The 25676-nt window shown below is 42.8% G+C and overlaps 1 protein-coding gene across 1 annotated transcript in view; it reads left to right on the forward strand.

The window, feature by feature from the left end:
• Window positions 1–25676, forward strand: part of ANTXR1 (ANTXR cell adhesion molecule 1) — a 168673-nt gene that overhangs the window by 96404 nt on the left and 46593 nt on the right. The window contains exons 13-14 of the mRNA XM_060251262.1: window positions 13423–13518; window positions 19594–19635. Of these exons, the coding sequence (XP_060107245.1) occupies window positions 13423–13518; window positions 19594–19635 (138 nt within the window). The remainder of the gene's footprint in view (window positions 1–13422; window positions 13519–19593; window positions 19636–25676) is intronic.

The following is a 25676-nucleotide window of genomic DNA, read 5'->3' on the forward strand; positions in this document are numbered from 1 at the left end:
TGGGAAAATATTTGCCTGTACAACTCAAGGTCTAAGGTAAGGCCAGAACTGGCCAAGCAAACGTATGCATTTCTGGCCCCCTGTCGCTTCACAAACAGTCTTTCTGTACCATGTACCTCTCAAGATAAAAGATAAGCAAGCCCTGTCTGGCAAAACAAGAAAAGAACTACTAAAATGTGTGTATTTAAATAAAAGTCGGTAGGGGGTGAGATTTATTTTGTAACCAAGGGCCTTGTCAGTGGTCCTGATGCTTGGATTGTTTTAGGAAAAGTCATGATATATAAATAAGAACTTTCTTTGGCTCCTGGCTGAATTTTGGTGCATTAGTTGAAGTCGTTGTATTTTTAAAAAGTCATCCAGCTATTTTAGATTCTTCATTTAAATAAGCCAATAGGGGTTGGTGGTTTAAGGCTTTATTTGTATTTCCTCTCTGTTGGGAATATTGCCAGAATGGGTGAGGAGAACAGCATGATGTAGGAAAATACAACTCCATTATAAGGAAAACAGGTGGGACTACTTGAAGGGAGAGACAGGATACCCAGGAGGGCAGCAGAAGTTCCAACTGAGTGTCTGTGCTTGTGCCAAACCCCATCTCTTGGCCTCCATAATTCTCTCTTCTAGGTCTAGGTTTTCAGATTCTGGAGAATCTTTTCCACCCTAGTCATGGGCCTTCCTTACCGCCCCCCCCCCCTTCTGAGTTCTAAGCCAGGTGGCTTGGCTTGACTTAAATATTTTAAGTCTTTCTCCAATTGGCAGCCTTCTCCTCAAGTGAGAAGAACCCGGAAACAAGAATTGGGATGGATTTCCTTCTAGACATGCGGCCAACCAAGACTTGGGAGGTGGAATCACCAACTTCTTTAACTGATTCAGGGCTTACTAGGTTGAGGCTGGTCTTCAATGTTCTGCCACTAGTTGTACGTGCTAGTGAACTCTGGCACTAGGAGGAACAAAATCTCTGGAAAGGCATCTCTTCTCTTCAGAATCTACAATGCCCTTATTTTTAACAAGTTTCAGGAACCCTGTCTTTCCCTCTCCTGCCTCTGTACTGGATTCAGCTTAAAACCGTATTGGCTACTTGGAAATTTGAGGACTGAAAACGTGTCACAGGAAACCTGGCTGGATCCTGCTGTACGGCACGCCCACAAAAGTATTAAATTTAAGAGCAGAAAATCCATCTGCCTGGGGCGGAAAACTGTTGCTTAGAGGTATGCGGCCTGGAGGAGGGCCAGGAATTTTGCTCTTGCGCATACCCCCACCTGCCTAGTTATAGCATGAACCTGGCCATGAGCAACTGTTGATAGGTGAGCCTTTTAAGGACCCCTGCTCGTGATGTGGCTTTGGAGATAGCAGCAAAACTGAGGTCTCTGGGTTTGAGAGAGCAAAAAGAAGAGGGAGGCTGAGTGTGCCCAGGCAGGCCAAACAGATCCTTAAGGGAGTTGTGTGTGTTTTTTCCATTCTCTTTCAGTGCACTGAGCCAAAGGACCGAGGAGCCAAGGACAGCTGGCAGAATTCTGAAAATCCCTTGGCTTTTGGCTTTTATGCATTCAACTATTGAATAGTTTAGCCCGCCTTTCCCTCCAACCTGGAGGCACAAGGCAGCCAGTATTCAAAGATTATTAAAAATACAATTGCCAACTGGGAGCTTTATTACTGTGAACTGATCATTCCTATGGGCTTGGCCTAAAGTGGGCATGCCTGGAAGAAGCCAAAGGCAGAGCCCAATGTGGACTGAGAGAGGTTTGTTTTGCTTTCCCATAATACTAGAACTCAGGGTCACCCAGTTAAGTTGATGGAAAATAGGTTCAGCACAGACAAAGTGAAATATTTCTTTACTCAACAGGTAATTAAATTGTGGAATTCACTGCCAGTGGACTTAGTGATGGCTACAAGCATACACAGCCTTAAGAGGAGATTAGACAGATTCATGATGGAAAGGCCCATCAGTGGCAATCAGTCAAAGTGACTGCAGGGAACCTTCATATTTAGAGGTAGTAAGTCTCCATAACAATGTCAGGGAACAACATCAGGCAAGGCCTTAGCCTCTATTTTCTATTTGTTGGCCATCTTGAGAGAACTGCTTGGTCACTGTGTGGAATAAGATGTTGGACTATTATGTAGCATCTATTATGCTAAAGGGAATGGTGAGTTTCATCATTATTGCACATATTTTTTAAATGAGCCTTAATTTGTTTGGTTTTTAAAGCCTTTATCCAAACACCTGTCAGGATTTGGGGTAGGTAGGGGCCCCATCCTATTGAAGATGAGTTTATTTTTCTTTGCTTCCACCTTTGCTCTGCTTAGTGCATAAAGCAAATATTAAAAAAAAAATCTTATGTTTCCAGTGTTCTGTCTTTCCAAGGGAATCAGTCCAAGCAAGTGCTATCCATTTAAAGCCCTACAATACATGGCTTGGCACCAGAATATCTGAAAAACCATCTTTTCCTGTATGTTCCTGCCTTGGAATTAAGATAACAGGGAGATGCCTTTCTGTCCCACCAATTAAAGCTTCTTGTATGGTGGGTACATGGGAGAGGACCTTTCTTGTGGGAGCACCACCACCATTCTGGAACAAATTCCCCAGGGACTTGTGCTTGGCCCCCTCATTGTCGATCCTTAGGAAGCAGTTGATGGACCGCATTTGATTGCTTTAGCTTTTATTATTGGCAGTCCTCATTGGAGTTTTTAATTCATGACTTTTATAGGTTTTAGAATGGTTGTTTTTATTATGTTCTTATAATATTTTATTTATATCGTAAGCCGCCTTGAGTTCCTCAAGAGAGAAATGTGGCAAACAAACATTTTAGATAAGTAAAATCCCTGGAACTTCTCACCACTCAGAGAAGTGGGGAGTGCATCAATCTTCTGTGCAGAGGGGGACTGCTGTGCAGGTGCATTCATCATCAATTTTCTGTGCAGAGGGGGACTGCTGTGCAGGTGCATTCATCATCAATCTTCTGTGCAGAGGGGGACTGCTGTGCAGGTGCACATGGTCCCCGGGTGGTAACAAGCTTCTGGCTCTAGTGTGCAGCATCCGGCTGGAGGCTTTTAACTGTAATGACCTCTCCAATGGCAGGCCTGCTCATATGCCATCCCCGTGTGTGCCTGCATAGAAGATACTCAATGAACAATTGTTATGGGGAAGCGCAACTTCATTATATACCAAAGGCAATTCTGAAGCCCTGAATGTATTAAAAAGGGTCATTTTAGTCATTGGGTCTCATTCTGTTCCAGTGCATGTCAATGGAAGAAAGATTTTTTAACATATGAAGGTTTTTGGCTTGAGTAGATTACTTGCAAGAGGCTGTTCCATGACAGTCAGGGGTGGGAAGAGGCAACTGCAAGTGGCAACTGGAAGGGGAACCTCACTTCAGGGCCCTGAGAATTCTTCAACCAAAAAGACTCTAAATATTCGGCAACCACGGAAATATATTGCATGTTCTGTACTCTCACAGGACACTGAAGATTCCACATTCTCACAGAGGGTTACTGAGCATGCTGTAGCTTCACAGAAGGGCATTGAACTTTCTGCAACCTCACAGAATGGCACTGAGCATTCTGCCAAAATCTGCTGATTCTGACACAGAGGAAGCATTTCATTGAAATTTCTTAAATAGTTTTCAGATTCCCATCACATTCCAAAGCTGACCACTTAACATCTGCCCATGGTGATTCTTTGAGAGAGGGCAGCAACTCTGATTGTATCATCAGTCAAAAAAGAGGGGTTGCTGCTCATGAGTGGACACTCAACTCACAGTCACTTCTAGTATGCCAGATTTCTGAATGGATTCCAAGAGATGACGTGGATATACAATGCACCTTGTTCAAACCACTTCATCCTGCCAACCTGTTATCTTTCACCAGTTCTAAAAATACAATTTCACATCTCCATTCATGTTTATGGTTTCAGCTTTGTGGCTTATTGATGGATCCACCTTGCTCATATCTTCCAAATGCCCATAGAAAACATGGGACATTGGCTTCATTAAGTCCCAACAGCTCTTTCACCGGTTCTAAAAATACAATTTCACATCTCCATTCATGTTTATGAAGCTTCAGTTTTGTGGCTTATTGATGGGTCCACCTTGCTCATATCTTCCAAATGCCCATAGAAAACATGGGACATTGACTTCATTAAGTCCCAACAGCTCCTCTGCACATGGAGGTACACTGTTTATGAACATTGGCATATTTCTTTAATTACATCCATATCTGTTTCAGTTGCTAGTGAAAAGTTTGACTCCTGTTGCTAAAGAGAACGTAATGTTGTGTTTGTACAAATGGCATGCAGGCGTGCAGCTGTGTTTGTTGCCCTTTGAGCACTACCTTGAGCAAAATCGGATAGACTTTCACCTAGTGGGCACATCCCTTTAATGTGGTATGGGTGGGGGTAGAGTTGTCAGTGAACTAGGAGGAGTGGAGCCAGAACACTCACAGAACTCAGGTGTGGAATCTTCAATCAGGAACAGTTACTGAGCCATCCAAAGCAGAGTTATGGCTACTGATCTCTGTGGACTTAGAAGGCTGTTGCTCTGCTTGCCCTGACCAGGTTAGCCTGATCGTGTCAGATCTCAGAAGCTAAGCAGGGTCAGCCCTGGTGCACACCTAGATGGGAGCCACCACAGAAGTCCAGGGTTGCTATGCAGAAGAAGGCAATGCCAAACTACCTCTGTTAGTCTCTCATCTTGAAAACCCATTGGGGCCATGTTGGCTGTGACTTAACAGCACTTTACACACACACACTTTACTTAGCATGGTTCTATTAGTGTGCCCCAGTGCAGTATCTGGCTTCCACGATGGTATTGATCCAGTAGCTTCATCAGAATGCATCCCAGGAATTCCATTTACTTGTTCTCATATTGAAAACATTAAAGGCATTTGAGGTATCCTGAAGGCCTCGAGAGCACCCCTCATTTCCTACCAGTGATACACAGGCTGTCTTTCACTGCAATTTGCACATTTTAAGAAATGTTTAAGCCTTGGTTCATTTTCTTAGGTTTTTCATTGATGTTCTTGTTCCACTTTCTCTTCTGTCTGTGTCATATACTCTGCTTCCATTCAGGCAACATGCTAGTCAAAAGACGATGAGGTTATAATGCTGCTCTCTGTTGTCCAGTTTTCTATGGGTCGAACCACACATTACAACTTATGCAAGTTTGCCACAGAGACTGCATTGCCCCTGTGAATTCCTGGTGGGTATTCCATTAATGGAGGGAGGGGATTCAAATTGGAAGCTTGACATGGAGGGAGAGAGTATATGAGGAGCCCCAAACAGGGCAAAATAATGGCCCCCTGATGGCAATTTGGATCAGGAAAGTGGAGTCAGGGGGAGGCAGGAACCCTTCTTCCCCCAACACTGCAGTACCAATCCAACTGCAATATGTTTGTGAGTGCCTGTGGCAGACTTGCATCTGTTGTAACATGTAGTTTTGCCCTTTGTGCATGCTGTTTTCCATGTATGTATTTGATTCTATATATTATATTATGGTTCAGCTACAGCAGGTATTTTATGAGATTCTGTTCTATCAAGTTTGGCTGCTTTTCTAGAAACCAGAAAAAAGTGAATGATCAAAGTAAGCTGGACTCTGAAACCAACAGACAGTGACAGTCTGTGAGTTTTAATTTCCTTTTTATTAGACCAAGTTGTTTCAGTTATATTAAAAAAGAGCCCAGAATGCACATGATAAAATAAATGATAGACAGCATCTTCTGTGCTGCAGGGAAATTTGCCTCAGAGAAGCCACGCAGAGTGCCTTTGTGTTCACTTTCTTTAAAATAAGAGACCCAGTGAGTGGAAATTCACTCACTGAAACTACTCTTCCACCCCCACCCCCTTTCATTCTTGAATGTGAAGGCAGCTGTCAGACTGAAGCATTGCAGATTTGCTTCTAATATACTAGTTATCCCCTAATTTCTATTTTGAAACACCCATTTGAGGCTGTGTTTTCATTTGTTGGTACAGATTTCTGCAGACACGAAATGCTGCAAGATTCAGACAAAAGTCCACTGTCACCCTAAAGACTAATAATATTTATTTCAATATATGCTACCATGAATCACAGCTCACTTTGTCAGATATCAGACTCATAGTGTTAGTCTTCAAGTTGCTGCTGGAATGTTGTTTTATTTTGGGATGACAGACTAATAAAGCTGTCCCTTTGCAACACAGGATTAAGATCAGCATTTTTCTTGGGCAGGTACAGCTGCCTGTTTGGAAGATCAGGATCTGTCGGTTCCACTCTGCAACAATTTGGCAGAATTCAAAACAAATCCATTCTACGCTGCCCTATCACTGGAACGAATTGGGAAGTCTGGTGTAGATTCCATTATCCCCTCTAGGCATTCACAGAGAGAAAGGGAGAGAAGCATAATGTTCTGTAGCTTCCAATGAGTAGCATTGGAGAGAGTCACATTGCTACCTGTGCTGCATGATGCCCTGTTGCACGTGCTCCAAGATCTCTGATATGATAAGAGACTGTACATGTGATGGCACGGTGAAGCCCAGGGACATTCTCAGCCTATGCCTTCCAAACTTTTTCCGGATAGATCTGGAAGCCAGCAGGCTTCCTGGTCATACAAAGGCACTGGACCTTACATCTCTTTTGGTGCTCTTCCAACCCCACAGAGTTCAGTAATGCAATATGGATTTCAGTTAGGGGAGAACACCCCAACACTACTAGCATGTAGGAATCTGTCATAAGTTTTCAACAAGCCTATACTTGATTGTAAACGTCATTCTTTTTAGACAGTCATTGAAAAGGCGACTGGGAAATGTCTCCAATGTGTATCCTATAAGGTTTCCTATTAAGAAAGTTAATTTATGTTCCTCAGTGTCTGCCAAGAGTTGTTTTCATTGTTCTCCAGCTGGCAACAACACTATAAGCAAAGCTTTTGGCCTTTTGGGGTTCTTTGGCAGAGAAAAGCAAATTTCCAGGACACAGTTGACTTGCTTCTTCTGCAGTTTTTTTTAAACATTGGACAGAAATCTCCTTTCCTATGAAATGTGCTGCAGAGTTACAGTTAACATGAATTATCTTTTTTACTGTAAGGCTTTCGTAAAAGGCCCAAGAGGCTGGAGACCAATCTGTTCTAGGCATAGTGAGTGCATTGCAAAGTGTCAATGAGTGAAATCTATATGTATTTTTAGTCTAGCCTACTGTTTGGCCATTGTTAGAATGGTTGCATTAGAGAGTTTACAGGCCAGTCCTCTGGGCAGTTTCAGTTGCATTAGCAGATGCAAGCCTCTGACTTTAGTCCAACTTGCGGGTATTCCATTGGTAGCAGAGATCAGACAAGTAGACAAAGGGGACATGAGGAAGTGGATCCAATGATGATTTGACTGTATGGTATCCTATCAACATGTGTCTTCTAAGGCTGAAGATAATTACAATTATAATGAATGTTCAAGTATGTGGACTGCACTCATTATGGGTTCTGTTGTGCACAAAACACAGAACACTAAGGTTGGATTTTCCCAAATGTCTAGTGCTTTCAAATTTGTTTTTTTTTTAATCTGTAGAAGTAAATTGTATTAGTATGAATCTCTGCTATAATTTCTCCCCACTCTATATGACTTGATTAGACACCGTGTGGAGAAGTATTTGAATCCATATAATTCCAGTGGGTGCTATAAGTTAAACTGCTGCTCTCGATAGGATTAAAGCCAAATAACATTAGTTTGGTGGACTGGGAGCTTTGAGATTTCTCCTGTAATTAGATAACATACATTTTCAACATACATTTTCATTTCTGCAAATACGTCATCATACACATAAGACTAAAAGACCTTTATATCAAGTAGGGTTGCCAAGTCCAATCAAAGAAAAAACTGGGGACTTTGGGGGCGGAACCAGGAGACTTTGGGGGTGGAGCCAGGAACAAGGGTGTGACAAGCATAATTGAACTCCAAGGGAGTTCTGGCCATCACATTTAAAGGGACAGCACACCTTTTTAAATGCCTTTCTTCCATAGGAAATAATTAAAGATAGGGGCACCATCTTTCGGGGCTCATAGAATTGGATCCTCTGGTCCAATCATTTTGAAACTTGGGGGGTATTTTGGGGAGAGGCACTAGATGCTATACTAAAAATGTGGTAACTCTATCTCAAAAAATAGCCCTCCCAGAGCCCCCAATACTCATGGATCAATTCCCTATTATTCCCTAAGGGAATAGTTCTCCATAGGGAATAATAGAGTGCCCAGTAGACATTTCCCTCCCCCCACGCTTTATAAAGGGGGGGGGAGGGCCTCCAAACCAGGGAATCCCCTGCCCCCTCCCTCTCTCTCACACACAACTACTTACTAGATCTTCTTCCTGCAGAACTTTACTTGCTGTGAAAACGAAAGCAAAAGAAAGGGAGGGGCTGTTCTCCATGGAAACTATTACTGCCCCCTCCAATGAAGCCCTTCCTGTTTCCTGTGCAGTCTTAAAGGCACACATTTTACAAACGGGTCAGTTTGCAGGTTTCTAAACCTGCAGGAGCTCTACAACTACATGATGCCTACACACATGTTCTCCCCCCCCCCCCGCTTCCGGATTTTTGTAGAGTGGGGGAGGAGGCTGCAAATTCGGGGGTCCCCCGCCAGGCTTCAGAAGCCTCATACTGAGCTTTAGCCGATGTGAAATTGCTGTTGGAGACGCTCTGCATTCCCTTTTTAAAAAATTATGTAAAGAATCTATATAATTGAATCAATATTGGTCCCAGGTCTGATGAAGACTGGAAAGAAGCAAGTACTTAATCGATTGGCTTGTCACCACACTACTTTGGGACTTGAATGTACATGTTTTAGACATTTGGACTGGTTTCTATATATTTCTTAGTAAATTGGTCACTAGTTTGTATTTTGTGTTGTGTTATCCATTATAGTGACCTCCCTCAGTTTGTATTCTATTGTTTGTGTTGTAGCAGTCAGTTGTCCACACAGGGTGATCCATTTGTAAATAACTGCTTTAGCACTGCTATAGTAAAAATCCACTGAAGTGCGAATGCAGCTGTTGATTAAAAAGGCCAATTTTAGTTAAAGCAGCTGACCAGCCTTTTGAGACTATTTTGTTTTCAGTGTGTTACTTTAATTAAAAATAACAGCAACAATAATAAAGGGGACTCTCCTTCTAAGGATGAGATTGACTGCTGTTAAGCATCAGTCTCAAAAATATACCTATAATTGAGGTAGTAAATGTGCAGATGTAATTGACTGAATGATCAGTCATCAAAAAGATGGGTGATTAATAATCTTAATTCTTAAAATCGGTTGGGACTGCTAGTTGAAATAAATACAGATGTTTATGCTTTCCAAAAAGTAGTAGTGGTGAGTCTGGTTTCCAGCACATGATTCTGTAGGTAGTATTTTGCTAAATGCTTGAGTTTTTGTCTCTATTCAAACATACAATTTAACTGCATATAAACTGGACATCTGAATGCAGCCTGTTAGCTCTTTATTCAGGCAAGACTGCCTTTGTTAAGCAGCACTGATGTACTACGAACTTCAAGGCTTGGAGTAATCCCAAATTCATTGTGTTGTACTGAGATTCTTTAAAACATCTGGCAACAGGAGATGCCTTGCAGCATAAGCAGATGTGGTACAGTATTGCAGAGGGGCCGTTTCTAACCATTCCAAAAGCATATCTAAAAATAACAGGATTTTTTAAAAAGGCAATAGAAAAAGCTCTTTAATTTTTTTTCTTTAATAGTTACAAGACTTTAGACATTTATTAATGAGCAAGATCTTTTCAAAGCTAGAGTTAAGGTTTCCTGCTGATGTTTCACTTTTTGAGCACATTCTGCATCTAATTGAAGGCAATTGTAGATCTTCTGGTTCCTTTCCAAGATCGCATTCTGGTTTTGTAAGTAAAGCATTGCACAAATACAGTATTCCAGAAGGTAACCAGGCCATATCTTTGCTTCTGCGCATGAGGAATGTTGCAAAGGACAAACACGCTCCTAGCCTCTAATATGGAGCCTCTCCTGTGTTCAGTTCTGGGCACCATAGATCCAGAAGGATACTGAGATTAAATTTAGCAGAATGATAAATGATAAAGGGAGGGGGGGAAGGAGCTGCATACATTTCGCTCAGAGAAAAGAAGATAGAGTGCGTAGGGAGAGAGAATCTTGGCAGATTAAAAACATTTGCTTCCCAGATTTGTTGTTGAAAAGAGAAGTTCACAATTTAAAAAATCACAGTGGCTTTTTTAAAGGTAAGAAACATGAAGGTGGAGAAAAAGAGATGTTCCCTTCCTGCCTGCCCGGTGATCGGGGGTGGGGAGGTGGGACCTGACAGCAGGGGACCTCCGCCTCCCCAGGGGGTCTGGCAACCCTAGCCTTGCCCCAGGTCTGACAGTTGAAGCAAATTCAACTTCTGTGGGACAGAAGGGGGAAGGAGACCCTTTTAAAGGGAAGGTGGGATTTTACCTCACAAAGATAGCCCTCCCCTGTGATGAGCTGGAGGCGGGATTCTAGGCCCACATCCATAAATGAGGGCTCAGGCAGCTGAGGAGGAAGTCTGTAGCTGTTTGTCTCTGAGGTTTACAGGCAGCAGCTGAGGAAGAGGATAGGAGACGACTCTGTGGGTGGATCTAGCAGGTGCTTCTGCCAAGTCCTCATCACACAGAGGTACATCTCTCAGCGGAGGCCAGACCCTGGAGGCCCTGCCAAGGTCCAAGGAACTCCCCTGCCCAGTTCATCAGCCCCTCACACAGAACTAACAGCAGAGGTGATTTAGATCAAGGAGAGGGCCAGCAAGGAAAAGGTTTATCTCCTTCCTCATTCCAGTGAAGTTGCATGAGGCTTTGAATTACAGTTTCTGTGTGGAGATTTTGCTCTGGTTTAAGCCAGAGGAAACCAGAATAGGGGAGGGGTGCCACATCCGTGCAACGTGTGTGTATGTGTCTAAAAAGCTGCTGGTACTCATGTAAGGTTGGACTGATTTCCATCAATTCCCCCATTAAGACTTGGGCGAGCGCCCCCCCCTCCCAGAGTGCCAGTATTCAGTACCAGTGAGTACCACCACCACACACACACACAAAACCCCATACGTACAACAGTGTCCCCTAACTGTCCACTTTCTAGGCTCTCTGCTGTGCTCCTGTCTTTTCCAAGCTTGATTTGATATGAGCTTTTGAGAAGGAGCACAGCCAAAGTGTACTTGCATGCTTCCTGGACAAGGCAGTGTGTATTTTTGCAGGTCCCCTCCACCTTGGTGCCACTTCCCTTGGCCTAGCTTCCAGTGGCCCCCATCCTTCCTTTCCTGTTCCACCAGAGGCTTTTTTCAGACTATTTTTAAAAACTGGTAATTGCTATTCACTGTGTGGAGGCAACTTTATTTAAAAAAAATAAAAATAAAAATCTGTCTTTTGTGGTTTGATCCTGAGAAACTGGGGAACCTCTGAAAGTCTAGAATTGGAAATACTTGGCTACATGGACCAGTGGTCTTGCTCAGTCTGAGGCTGTTTCATTTGTTCATTACCCCTGTGGTCACCTGCCAGTCTCAAAGTGTTGATTAATCTATACATGCATGTGTGAAAGTGCCTGTAAACCTCATGTATGCCAGGATTTATACAGCAATTACATGAGAGGCAATTGCATATATTATGTGGTCATTGGAGGCTTGGTTGGTTGGTTTTGTTTGGTCTTCTTCTTTTTTTTAACTGTCTGGCTCTTTAAACCCAAAGCCTCTTATCTGAAATCCTGCCAAACCTAATTTTGCCTGCTAGCTAATCCCAAAAGCCTGATGCCACCAGTAAGGAATGGCTCAGAAATAGTAGATAGTCTCTGGAAGCCAATAGACTATACCTTTGGAAGCTGCTCCAAAAAGAATTCATTTTAAGAGCATTTTACTGACTTAGCAAACTGCTTTGCACAAAGATTCCTATGGAGAGATGGCATGTAATGAAGGAAGTGCCTGGGGGAACCTTGTCTGCTCAGGTTGATGAATGAAAATGGAGTTTCATTGGTGGTGGCTGCTCGGAGGCCTGCCTGGTCCAGCATTTCAAGCCTGTCATGGTCTTTGTTTTGAGCTCTGCACAGTTGCATGCCTTCAGCTTTTGGATCCTGAGTCATTTATATGGCACACTGACAGTGACATTGACATGTGACAAAAAAACAGATGTGAAAACATAATATAATAAGTATTTGCATTAATCTATGGAGCTTTCAAAGTGTTCTAAATGTATTGTGTCATTCATTTTACAATAATCTTGGGGATTAAAATGGCCCAGATGCAAGCCATACAAAATAATGCCGGTGGTGAGTGTAGACCAGGGCTTTTTTTTTGTAGCATGAACTCTTCTGCATATAGGCCACACACCCCTGATGTAGCCAGTCCTCCAAGAGCTTACAGTAGGCCCTGTAATAAGAGCCCTCTAAGCTCTTGGAGGATTGGCTGCCTCAGGGGTGTGTGTCCTAATATGCAAAGGAGTTTCTGCTATTAAAAAAGCCCTGGTGTAGACCTTCTTCTATGCTGCTGCAAGCTTGGTCTGAGCTGATTGGTCTGCCACTTAGCTTGGATGGGGCCCATCTGGCCATGGTGCAGGAGGAGGCAATGGATGGGCGTGGATGTGTCATCACAGCTGGCGGGCTCTGTGCTGAGCATCCCTTACAGTATTGCCACTGGCACTCCACTTAGGTTGCTTCTGACTGCCAGCGGTCTTGCAGGACTACAGCCCACTAGGAATCTTCCTGATAAATTTAAAGGCCAATCAGCCTCTGTCTGGAGACAGAATTGAAGGTAGTTTGGAAGTTTTGCCTCTGCTCATACAGGTCTGTCAGGGTTGTATATTGTTACTTTGTACAGCTTCAAGACCTGCTTGATGAGAAAAGGTAGCAGGACAAAAAAAATGTATTTATGTGCAATCAGAATGGAGTAATGCCTCTGAATGATTGCTTCCAGTTTCCTCAAACCTCATAGTCTGTTTCCATCTAAAAGTAGATTATTAAACCCCTCTTGTGGCTATAATTGGGTTGAGAAGTAATGGCTTGTTTAAGGCTGGCCAGTTGGAGCTGTGTTCCATCGACAGAGCTCCTGCAGTGAAAAACCTTCAGGGACAGGTGTTGGGAAAGATGTTTCTGTACCTTAGTCACTGAAGAACTGTGGCCCTCTCAGGTAGTTGATGCCAAATTATGTGGACTAGTGGACCCATGCAAGTTTGTTGCTGAGGTGTAACTTGAACTGTGGACTTCCTAGCTCACATACTTCTAGTGTGATCCTAAACATAATTACAGTTTTTAAGCCCACTGAAGTTAGTGAGTTTAGATGGGTGTAGCTCTGTTTTGCATTGTTAGCCACTGCAATACTACCAGTTTCACAAGAACAGAACCTCATTTCTTATTAGCTGGAAGATCTGCAGGCAATTTTAGCAATACAGATGTGTGTGGATTCCAGCTGGATTTTGCCTTCTTAGACATGATCTATTCTGCTTTTGTGTTTCAGTCTGATGGGACAATCCTGGCAATTGCTTTGCTGATTCTTTTCCTTCTGCTGGCGTTGGCTCTCCTGTGGTGGTTCTGGCCTCTGTGCTGCACTGTGGTAAGTCTTTTTTGCCTGGCTCTCACTTTGCTGTTTTTTGTATTGTCACCTCCATGAGGCCAGGCCAGTCCTTCAAAATGAAAGAAAGCATAACCATTCCACTGAATATTTGGTAGCCCACCTTAGGCTTTCCTCTCCATCCATCTGAAATGCTTGTTTGTGTGGTTGAGGCCAAAGATGGTTCATTCCTTACAATACATAATCCCAGAACTTCCTTTCAGCACCACCAAGGTGCTTCTTCCTGTTTAATCATCAAGGATAGGCTTGGGATCATCTGCTCCCTCCTTGACCTTCTTCCTCCCAGGGTACAAATCACCTCCTCTGGTCATCCATTTCTTTAGCTAGTTCCATGTGAAGATGCTTGTTGATGGATGGATCTTCATCCCACATATGTCATCAACAGTGACCTGGTTCAGACAGTTCTGTCCCTCCGTCTTTTGTGTGGAGCAGTGTCTTCTACTCCCCTCCTTTTTGTTCCACCCACCAGGCACACCTGGTTCTTACAAAGCTGGCCAGTGCTATGTCTGGTCTGCCTGACTGCCAAGGGATGTGTTTGGACAGTTTAACCAAATCACTTTGTGAAGACAGAAATGTTCTGTTGAACCAGCTTCAGTAAGTTCTGCCTTCAGTTTTAAAAAAATACATATTGGTGGGGGAGATGATTTTGGACACAGCAAAGAGCAATGTGAAGTCATTTCTAAAGAGAAAAATCCTACCTACATCAGTGTAAGTTGTTCTATAGAAATATATTGCATGGTTTTGGTTTTTTGGTCACATCTATTCTGAAAAGGAAAATAGCTGTTTAAGGAGCTGTAATGGCCGTTAGATTAGATAATGGGTTTGATAATTAAAATTATTAAACATGAAATGATTCAATAAGATATTGATGTGCCACTTGTTCCGTTTCACTGTTCTAGTAAAAGACCGGGGATCATAACAAGAGAGATGAAAGAGTGGCAGCCCTCCTATCCATCCCTTCCCAGTGTTAAATCAACTTCCCATAACTTTTTAGGTTTGTAGTTTAGGCTAGAAAGGAATGATTTGGGGGGAGGGGTTGAAAGAGGGTTTTTCCATCTTACTTTTACTTTTGGTCTGGCAGTATCTTTTTCATGTTTCTCAAACATGTTTAATAAGAAGCAATTGTGGGATGAATAAAATACACAAATGTACTATCAGAGCTTATAGAGAGTAAAGCACAGTATATCTGGGGGTATGGATGCAACAAATTAATAGGAACCTACTTGCAGAGTTTTCTGCCTGTGGCCTCTAGACATGGTATTTGTAGCCAGAGAAGGGAAGGGTTTGGGCTGCTTTTCCAATGCTGGAGATGAAGTTTGGGCAGATGTCCTGGACTGAGAGCTTGCAGGCAACCCCTTCCTCCCCCCAGCACAGTGGCTACAAAAAGACTGTCCAGCCAAACCAAGGACTGTGGTGGGATGTCTGTTCCAGACACGATCTCTGAACTTGGATGAACGTCTACCATTGTTTACGTCATTGCAAATGTAGATTTTAATAGCTACATGTCTCTTTTGAAGCCCATGAAATTAACTCCAGAGGTAAAGAGTTACTTGCAGGTGTTGTTATTTTGAGGAAAATCTTTACCATTTTGTGAGATAATAACCAGGCCATAACAGAAAGGCCAAGGAAAATATGGTGAAGAAGTACTTCTTCACCCAAAGGGTGATTAACATGTGGAATTCACTGCCACAGGAGGTGGTGGCGGCCACAAGCATGGCCACCTTCAAGAGGGGGTTAGATAAAAATATGGAGCAGAGGTCCATCAGTGGCTATTAGCCACAGTGTGTATGTGTGTGTATATACAGCGGCCAAATGCCAAATATATATATATATATATATATATATATATATATATATATATATATATACACACACACACACACACACACAGCGGCCAAATATATATATATATATATATATATTTGGCCGCTGTGTGACACAGAATGTTGGACTGGATGGGCCATTGGCCTGATCTAACATGGCTTCTCTTATGTTCTTATGGTGAAAGAAATTGCTGTAAATCCTGAGCAATTATCACTTCTTCTCATGATCCTCCCATCCCACACCTTCTATTGAGAGTAGGTGTAGACAGTTATTTTGCTGCACATCTGTACCTGATCTGTAGTAAAATTATGCTTAGTACGTGGGAAGATTGACACAGATGTCCTTCTATTGCATGTTCTACCACATGGGTGCAATAGACAATTAGTTAGAAAGCACTGAGAAATAATTGTAGGAAAAATACTTTCTTGGTTAACTAAGGGACCCTCTTGAACCCTGAAATGTAAAAGTGTCTCTTAAAATGATGTCAGGTGTGTACATATAATTTAGAAGATATGATGGACAAAAGTTAAGTTAAAACAAGGCATCGTTCCAAATGTCAAACACCTCACAGTAGGTTTTCTGGAAGAAAAGGTAAAAGAAGAAGCATTTTCTGGAGATCCTTGTTTCTCATTTGACATTTCAGTTTGCCCCAAGGATTTTAAATTTTTGGAGAAAGTAGAGGAAAGTATTTAAACATAAGAAAAGCAGGCTTGATTAATACAGAGGATGAAGCTTGAGAGAAAACACAGACCCTCAGCTCCAACCCCAAGGAGCAATTAAGATATAACTTACGCATTTTCCCATCAGTATGGAAGAAATATAATGAGGTTCAAAATTTTTCAACCGCCACCCATTCCAATGGGGGAGATAAAGGCTGGCATCAATCCTCCTTCCTATTAGGATGTTCTCCAATTTTTAAAAGGAGAGAAAGAATTAAAATCATGAGAAATCTTCCGAGTGAAATGCTCATGATGGAATTAGAATGATGTCAGTTGTAGCTAAATAGCCAAACCCACCAAAATCCACTGGGAAGTTTTCCAGCTCAAACTCCATAAAAATGAACCACAGGAGAACATGATAGTGGACACTTTCTAGAATAAAATCCAGTAATACTCAGGGTGGGCCTTTCGTTTACTTGCAGTGCAATCCTATGCAGAGTTACTCCAGTCTAAATCTTTTGAAATCAATGGACTTAGATTGGAGATACTCTGCATAGGATTTTATAGTCAGAGCCTTAAGCCTCTGCTTTGGCATCAGTATAGTTTTATTTTGAGAGAGGCCGCTTGTTTCCACAAATGGATTTAATCTCAGCATTCTGAAGTTAAATGGGTGAGACAATTTGAGACAACACCTACTGAATTAACTGTCTAATTAATGATGATCAAATATGCTAGATTTTTGTTGCTCACATTCTTTAAGGAGCAGTAGGCATCCATATTTTTTGGAAGAGAAAGAAAGAAAGAAAAAGAAAGAAAGAAAGAAAAAGAAAGAAAGAAAGAAAGAAAGAAAGCCTGCTTTTAATCTCAGTTTAATCTCAGTTCCCATCTGTGCAGGGATGGACGTTTCATATTAAATGAAGTTGGCTGCATGAAGCAGAATTTTAAATCTAAACATTAGACTGTGGCTGTCGTGGCCAAAAACCTGGATGTGGACACATCTGTAATGAATGAGAGGTCCTTGAAGACCCTGAGAAGTGTGGTGGGGGGAGACCGTGAGAAAGAAACTATTGAAACAAACCCTTGCAGAGTCTTCCTCAGGCAAAGAGGAGGAAGCACCCCAACCATCTTGTTCCTGAGAATGTTTCCTTATTGATGTCTTCAGGTACCGATGTCTCCTCCCTGGAAACTCTGTGTGCTCTAAGTAATCTATCTTTGCCCTCACACCATTCTTACATACCATCTATCTTGCTAGAAACACACTTCAGAAACAGAACTCTGAGGTTTGAGCCAGGTGAGAGACTGGGAGTTCAATGTACAGAGCTCTCAGTGTTTCTTTTGGATAGCTCAGACATAGGGCCTCAATAGCACTGTGGTCCCAGTATAAATCAGGGTCCTGTGCATTGTCTATTTAAAACAAACAAACAAGGCTGTGAGATCCATGCACAGAAACCTCAGCTTGTAAACCTTAGGTTGTCATTTGTTTTGGCCTGAAAGCTGCTGTCCTGCAGGAATGTGGGTTCTAGAGCACCTATGTTCTTGCAGACATACTTCTCTCTTGTACTGTCACTGTTTTCTGTTGTCTGTCAAATGATAAACTAGTTTGCATATATCATCTCAGTAATTATCGCAAACCTGCTGCTATTTTGATCAGGGTCACTGGATCAATAAATGATACTGGGCATGTGCTGGGCAAACAGCTCAGCTTCCTGAGAATATCAACTTTCCTTTCTTGTGGCTGTTAAGATGTGCTTGAAAGTGAGTGGCCAGTTCTTGCTGAAGCCCAAGAGGTAGCCGACCAACACTTCCAGCTTTCAAGAGGTGCAGTGTCAAAACTGCGCAGCTCCTTCGCCTTTTGTAACAGAAATTGAACCAAAATAAATTAGGCGACACTGTAAAAAAATGCTCAATAGCTTATGAAAAACCAGGGAAAATATGCAAATGCTCAAAAAGGTTGCAAAAATCATCTTTCCTGGTGCAGAATCTGGGTTTCTTAGAGCCAGACTACATGTGGTGTTTGGCATGAGTCAGGTCTGAGGTTCCCCCAGCCTGACTTTGATTGTGTCACAGCCAAATATTACATGTGGGAAACAAGGGTCCCAAGGATGACCAGGGCCTAGTTCTCCCCTGGGGAGTGTTTCAGCTCAGGAGAATGGTACAGGTCGAAGACTGAAGCCTCTTCTCCCTTGGTTGAGCCAAATCAGGCTCCAGTGCACTTGGAAATTTTGTTTCCTACATGTAACATTTGGGTGTAACACAATCAGAGGCAGGATAGGGAAGCCCTAGAAGTGACTTGTGCAAAACACCATGTCTAGTTTGGTCCTTAGATGCAGAATTTTACTTACTGTTTTTGGTTCATTGTACACAGAACCTTAGAAATGAACCACCTACTCACACTACAATATGCAAGGTGGATAATGTGCATGGGAAAACAAATGCTATGCCATGTGTTCCCTTCACTTTACAGGATAAGGATTTAGTCCATGGATTTAAAAAAGGTTCTGGCCAAGGGTGGTTCTGGGCTCAGGGGAGATGTTGGAGGTGCCTCTCTGTTCCAACTTTCCTGCTGGATGGCTGTCTGTTGCTCTTGGAGAGCAGAGCTGTGATGTTCGCCAGCCCATGCTAAGCTGGAGATGCAAAGTTCTGCATGAAATAACAGCCTCACCCCACATCAGCTCTGTTTCTATGACAATAACATTGCCAGAGGAGCTTATAAAAAATTCTCACCCATATTGTCTCCCTTTCCCCCAAAATGCTTGAGGAACCCAAACCTTTGCAGGCATTTTATTTCCAAGTTCTTGGGGAGAGATGCATCTATTAAATCTAAAACAATGGATCAAATACAGCTGCCTTGTGCTGATGAGGAAATGGCAGAATGGCTCTGGTAGGGAGGAACATTTGGGACAGCGACTCACCCCAGAGCCTTTTGGCTCTAGGCCCTGGAAGCCACAAGAGCCCAGCTTCCTGATTGGAAGTAGAAGGTGGAAGAACTAATACACCACCCTGGCCTGTTTGGAGAAAGGTTGGGGGGAAATGTGACAAATAGAACTCAGTATCTATAGAGTATGTTTAGAAGGTTCAAAGTGCTTCAGCTTACCTAAGTAATTCTTTCAACCCCCTTGTAATGTCAGCCAGTTTCTTTATGATGTAGCTTTTGATTGGAGCCAGAGTCTCCAAGATAGTGGCTTATGTAATGATTTTTCTGGCCAAGTTAAAATTTGAATGGTCTGGCCTTACCAGATGCCTTAGTGTGAACTGTGACTTTTTAGAGGAGAAGGAAGAACACTATGCACATACTTAGAGGTGTTCTGTTAATATCCCACATTTTAGGGATGAGCCCTGGCTTAGTTTAAATCCTGCCTGTAATACAGGACTCACTATTGGTAATGACTAGCATGCTGGATTTTACCTGGAGAAAGCTGGGTGCTATGTGACTTGTGTGACTTTGGGGCATTTAGTCTTTCTTAGCCTAACTCTTTTTGCCAGGATGAGGGGACCCTTTGTACTACCCTGAACTAAGGCTGTATATAGGTGGCTCTGGTGTTAACCTTCTGTGTTAATTGTTTATTCCTTCTAGATTATTAAGGAACCACCCCCACCCCCTGCAGAAGACAGCGAGGTAAGAGTCTTGCAGCATTCTGTTGTGTGTTCTTGTGTTGTTGCCACTCTTTTTATTATTCCTTTGTGTCTTTGAGATAGATTTCTTTCTCCCAAACCCATCCCATGCTTCATTCAGGACTAGCCCAAGGATATGAGGAGGCACCATCCACCTGCCTCTCCTTACCCTGCACCACGGGGCCTTAGAAAGACATCACCTTCTCCCTTCACCCCTGCATCATACGGGAGGGAAAGAGGAAGGTGGCCCACCTGGGATCCTCCTAATGGACATGGCAGCAGCAGTGCTGGTTGGTGCCCATTCACCTTTGATGCCCTGCTAGGCTTGACAATTCTGGAATGGAGAATCCTTGGCGATTTGGGGAAAGGACAGGGTTTGTGGGGGTGAGTGACTTCAGCTGGGTATAATGCCACTGAGTCCACCCTCCAAAACAGCCATTTTCTTCAGGGGGTCATCTTCTGCAGTCTGGAGATCAGAGCTCACCTGTGGAAAGAAAATAGCACATGTGCACAGAATGATAGTGTTCTCAAACGGCCCACTCTGCTTGTAAAATATTGTGTAGAGTTTCAACTGTTAGTGAAGCTAGCCTTGTTGGCAGCCATTGACACAGTGGATCCCTCTATTATATCGCATGGTTTACAACATGGCATAGGTACTAAAGGGCTGGCCCTAGTATCTATGCCATCTTTTCTGTCTAAATGTACACAAATTGTTTCCACCAGAGAGGCCAAGTTAGTAGTTAGGGGCCTAACCCACAGAGGGAAGCAGTGGCCAGTTCTCTCACCAGTATTCCTTAATGTTTATGTCAGATCATTGAATTAGATCATCCAGTTCTTCACAGCTGTTGTCGATGTTATTGATATTCTCTGTGTATAGGTTTGACAACCTCAAGGTGGGGCCTGGAGATCTCCCAGAATTATAGCTGATCTCTGACCCTGAAGTGGCAAGCCTATTTATGTAGCCAATTCTATGTTTTTTTCCCTATGTTTTTAGCGGAAATAATAATAATAAACCCCCAAGCTCTGCGGTGTTGGTTGTGCTATGTTGCTCTTAAGGCTGTGGTTAAGTGGCTAAGACAGAACAAAATGAAGCTGAATCCAGACAAGATGGAGATGAAGCTTGGCTTGGTAGACTGATGTCCTTGAGGGTGACATCTTTTGTAGGTTACTTTGGATGAAGTGAAGTTATCTTTTGTAGGTCACGTGAAGAATTTAGTGCTTACAGACCAGCTGTGTTGTTTGAGAAACAGGCTAATGTAGTGTCCAAAAGTGCCTTTTACCCATAATAACTCTGTCAACTCTCTCTTCTGTGAAATGCTGCTAATCCCCACTCCTCCACTTGCACCTGCTAACATGGCCTTGGGTCAGCCATGGCTCTGACAGAGGTTGACCTTGAAAGGGCAACTGCTGTGAGAGCCTTCTCTAGCCCCACGCACCTCACAGGGTGTCTGTTGTGGGGGAGGAAGGTAAAGGAGATTGTGAGCTGCTCTGAGACTCTTCGGAGTGGAGGGCGGGATATAAATCCAATATCTTCTTCTTCTTCTAAGCTACCCATGTTGATCCATGCTTTTATAACCTCACTGTTGGGCTACAGTAATGCATTTTATGTGAGGCTGTCCTTGAAGATATCTTGGAAGCTTCAATATAATACAAAACTCAGCAACCCATTTGGTTTCCAGGGTTAGATGGTTATGAACATACAGTATTTCTCCTGTTGTAAAACACCTGCACTGGCTGGCTGTTTGTTTCTGAACTCAATTTAAGGTTCCAGTTCTTACCTTTAAAGCCCTTCACACCTTTGGGACCCATATATCTGAAGAAGCATCTTCATCCCATTTGAACCCATGTGCTAGCATCAGCTTCTCTTTGCCATCCCAGCAAATTAGGCTTGCTTCTGTCAAGCCCACTTTTTGTTCTGTAGCGCACGAGCATGGGGCATGGGCTATTGGAAGACGTTCAGATAGAGGAAGGAGTTCACATAGAACTTGCAAGGTGATGTCCTTTAGTAGGGATTTATGGGACTGTATGCTCAGTGGTAGAGCATCTCCATGGTATGCAGAAGATCTCAGGTTCAGTCAACTAGAACTCCAGTTAAAAGGACCAGGCAGTGGGTCATGTGAGAGACCTCTGATGAGACTGGAGAGCTGCTATGAGTCAGAGCCGACAATACTTTTTCTTTTATTTCTTTATTTCATTTTCAGTCTCTTCAATGATAGGTTGGTGAGATTATGGATAAGATGAAAACAGTAAATCAATAAAATGATAAATACTAAGATAATTTTTGAAAAGTATGCAAAAAAATCTAGCAACAGCTTCCAGCCAACCCACATCATTTGAAAACAACAGTTTCAGAATAACATAATTACTAGAGCACTGAACATATGAGTTGACAAGAGATCCCATCATGCCTAGCTTTAGTAAACAAAGTACAGTGTAACAATACATGTGAAATGGTTTCTATTGCTCCAGATGCACCAGAACAATTTCTTTCAGTCCAGGAAATACCTTTAAGCCTTCCAGTGTATTCGGCAGTTGAGAGTGGATTACATCTTGCCAAAATAATTAAATGTCTATGTTTGGGATTTTTTTAAAAGTGGCAATACTGACCTCGATGAGCCAATGGACTGATTCTATGTAAGGCAACTTCATGTGTTCAGGTCTGTTCAATGGACATTTGTTGGCATTGGCAGGGAATTATTATTGTGGGTTTTTGATATGGTGTTTTCTTTTTGTTTTTATAGAGTTGGTTATAAGACACTTTGAGTCCATGAATGGGGGAAGGCAGAATATAAGCTTTTTAAATAAACGGCATGAGGGTTGTTCATGTGTGGTTTTAGCCTCCATTGAGAACTCCCCCTGTAGTAATTATAGTGCATGGGCTATAAAACCGTGTTTATCAACATTGCAATTTGCCCTTTGTCATGGGTTAAGGACCAGATGGGTTTTCAAAAGGAGGGTATGCTTGTAGCTGAACACTTGCTTTCCTCCAGAACTGTCAGCTTTTGTTCTGAATCAAGAACCCAACCAAATGTTGTTACATTCTGACTTGAGCGCTTTTCCCCCCCTTTCTGTTGAGAATTCTGGTTTGGTTTGGGTGAGAGTCAAGCAACACAACAAAGGAATTGTTCTTCTGCCAGTGAATTTCATGGGTGCAAATAGGAGCATTTGCTGCCCTGATTTCAGTACTCAATTGTTGTCTTGAGTCTGTCGGGATTTGCCCACATGGCAGTGGGGCCAAGCCACCAGCCAGCCCATAATTGAATAATCTGATGTAATCTTGACCACATTATAGAAATACAAGGATAAACTACAAAGTCTTGGATGGCCTGAGCACTCAGCAGCAGCATGGCTGTAATTTAGAGAAGGTGATGATTACCTCTGCAAAGAGAAGGCTGCCTGCAAAATCTCAGCAATCTTCTTTGAGAAACCAAGCTCCTAGAAGCTATCGCTCAAGTATCGGATTTTGGGGACTGGGGATATTGGCCTGGTTTGATCCTGTGTTTTATAAACTCCTCCCCTTGCATAGGGGTTTCATAATTAAAGACAAAGTGCCATTGAAATAGACACATTAGCCCATAATCTATATCACGGCCTAATCCTAATTTCTTTTTACAATAAAGGGATGTAGTGTTCAGTGATGTTTCAGTGTTGTTGTAATAGAGGATTATAATGTTATAGATCACTTCTGTGACCTAGCTATTTTGAAAAGCCTGGAAAAAGCCCCTCCAGTGGCAGGGGGTAAATGCTGGCCACAGAGGGTGGAGGCAAGAAATGACATTCATAGCAGCATTGAGAGAATCATCTCTGTGTGGAAGCAACAATTGTGAAACTCTCCTTTAACAATAAATAGTGATTTTATATTGAGTCAGTGATCAGGTGATAGACTATTAAGGTGTTTGCTTTGAATTCATACTTCCAGGAAATTATGAGTTGAAAGAAAAAGTGCATAATGGAGAATATCTTACTTTAAAGTCAAGGCCTGCCAGACTCGGATACTCAAACAGATTCCCTTCCCTTTCATGATGTGACTCTTTTGGCCACAGCCTCAAGCCTAAAACTAGTCACTTATGATTATAATGGTGTTAAACCTTAATGAACTCATAATCACAAGTAGGGTTGCCAAGTCCAATTCAAGAAATATCTGGGGACTTTGGGGGTGGAGTCAGGAGACTTTGGGGGTGTAACCAGGAGACATTGGGGGTGGAGCCAGTAACAAGGGTGTGACAAGCATAATTGAACTCCAAAGGGAGTTCTGGCCATCACATTTAAAGGGACAGCACACCTTTTCAGTGCCTTCCTTCCATAGGAAATAATGAAGGATAGGGGCACCTTCTTTTGGGGCTCATAGAATTGGACCCCCTGGTCCAATCTTTCTGAAACTTGGGGGATATTTTGGGGAGAGGCACTAGATGTTATACTGAAAATTTGGTGCCTATACCCAAAAAAACAGCCCCCCCCAGATACTCACAGATCAATTCTCCATGATTTTCTATGGGAATAAATCTCCATAGGGAATAATAGAGTTCCCAGCAGACATTTCCCTCCCCTCCCCCCGCTTTCTGACGACCCTGAAGTGGGGGGGAGGGCCTCCAAACCAGGGGATCCCCTGCCCCCACCTGGGGATTGGCAACCCTAATCACAAGTGATTTGTTCTATTCCTGGGTATCCTAGGAATTTAAAAGTGAGTTCTGGCCAGCTGTGGCTCTAAAGAAAAACAGAGCACACTGATGGATTTAACATGAGAGTCAGAACAAACTCCATACTCTTATCTCCATGCATTCTGCATGAACAGTAGTTCTTAATACAGTTATAATTATTTTCACATTCAATTGGAGTCATCAGCAAATAAATCCCCCCCCCCTTCCCAAGTGTATGCAGGCAAACACACACACACAGCTGAGAGTTTAGAATCATAGAATCATAAGAGTTGGAAAGGACTTCTAGGGTCATCTAGTCCAACCCCCTGCACAATGCAGTAAACTCACAAATACCTCCCCCTAAATTCACAGGATTTTCATTGCTGTCAGATAGCCATCTAGCCTCTGTTTAAAAACCTCCAAGAAAGGCAAGCCCACCACCCCCGGAGGAAGCCTGTTCCACTGAGAAATTAACCTGTTCCACTGAGGAACTAGCCTGTTCCACTGAGAGTTTATTTGACCTTAATATCAGATTTGTAGTCTACTTTTCACAATGGGAGGAAGGCAAGGTGACTCACTCCCCCACGGGGTGTGTGTGTGTGTGTGTGTGTGTGTGTCCAGTTTCACAGAGGAGACTTGGCAGCCTTCCTTCTCCACTGCAAAGTTTCTGGTGTAGCTTTTATCATCATTTAATCTTTTCCAGATTGTTTTCTTTTTTCTCTTCTTGCAGGATCTCATTGGCAGATATTTAAAACTAAACCTGAGCACAAATTGCTGAGCTTAATGAAGCAGGAAATGTATTATTATTATTATTATCCATAATCCTCCCACGTCTCATTGCACTGGTCTACTAACCTCCTTCCTCCCTCTCTTTTCGTAATAACCCTGGCCTAACTCCTCTGTTGTTGCAAAGACAGGTGAAGAGAGAAAGATCTTACTGGCATAGCCAGGAGTCTGAAGGAAAGAGTGTGAGGCTTGTGAGGAGTCCAAAGTTATCAGGAACAGATGAGAAGAGCCCTGATCTGGATAGCCCAGGCAAGCCCAATCTCATCAGATCTAGGAAGCTAAGCAGAGCCAACCCTGGCTAGTATTTGGAAGGGTGACTTCCAAGGAATACCAGGGTTGTGACGCAGAGACAGGTGATGGCAAGCCACCTCTGAAAACCCCTTTGCCTTCAAGCCTCCCTAAGGGTCGTGAGAAGTCAACTTGACTTGATGGCAAGGAAAAAAAGAGGAATAGAAGAGAAGCAGGTTCTGAGCCTGGAAGAGGAAGATCTGGTGGGCAAAATTCTATAATTGAGGACCTAACGGTATGTTATGCTATGTATAGCTCCACCGCAGGTCCTGTTGTGAAGACATGCTCTGAGAGTTCTCTGCTGAAAGGTTCTGATGCTTTGCGACCTGATTTG

Source organism: Heteronotia binoei, chromosome 12, assembly GCF_032191835.1.
Source record: "Heteronotia binoei isolate CCM8104 ecotype False Entrance Well chromosome 12, APGP_CSIRO_Hbin_v1, whole genome shotgun sequence".
NCBI lineage: Eukaryota > Metazoa > Chordata > Lepidosauria > Squamata > Gekkonidae > Heteronotia > Heteronotia binoei.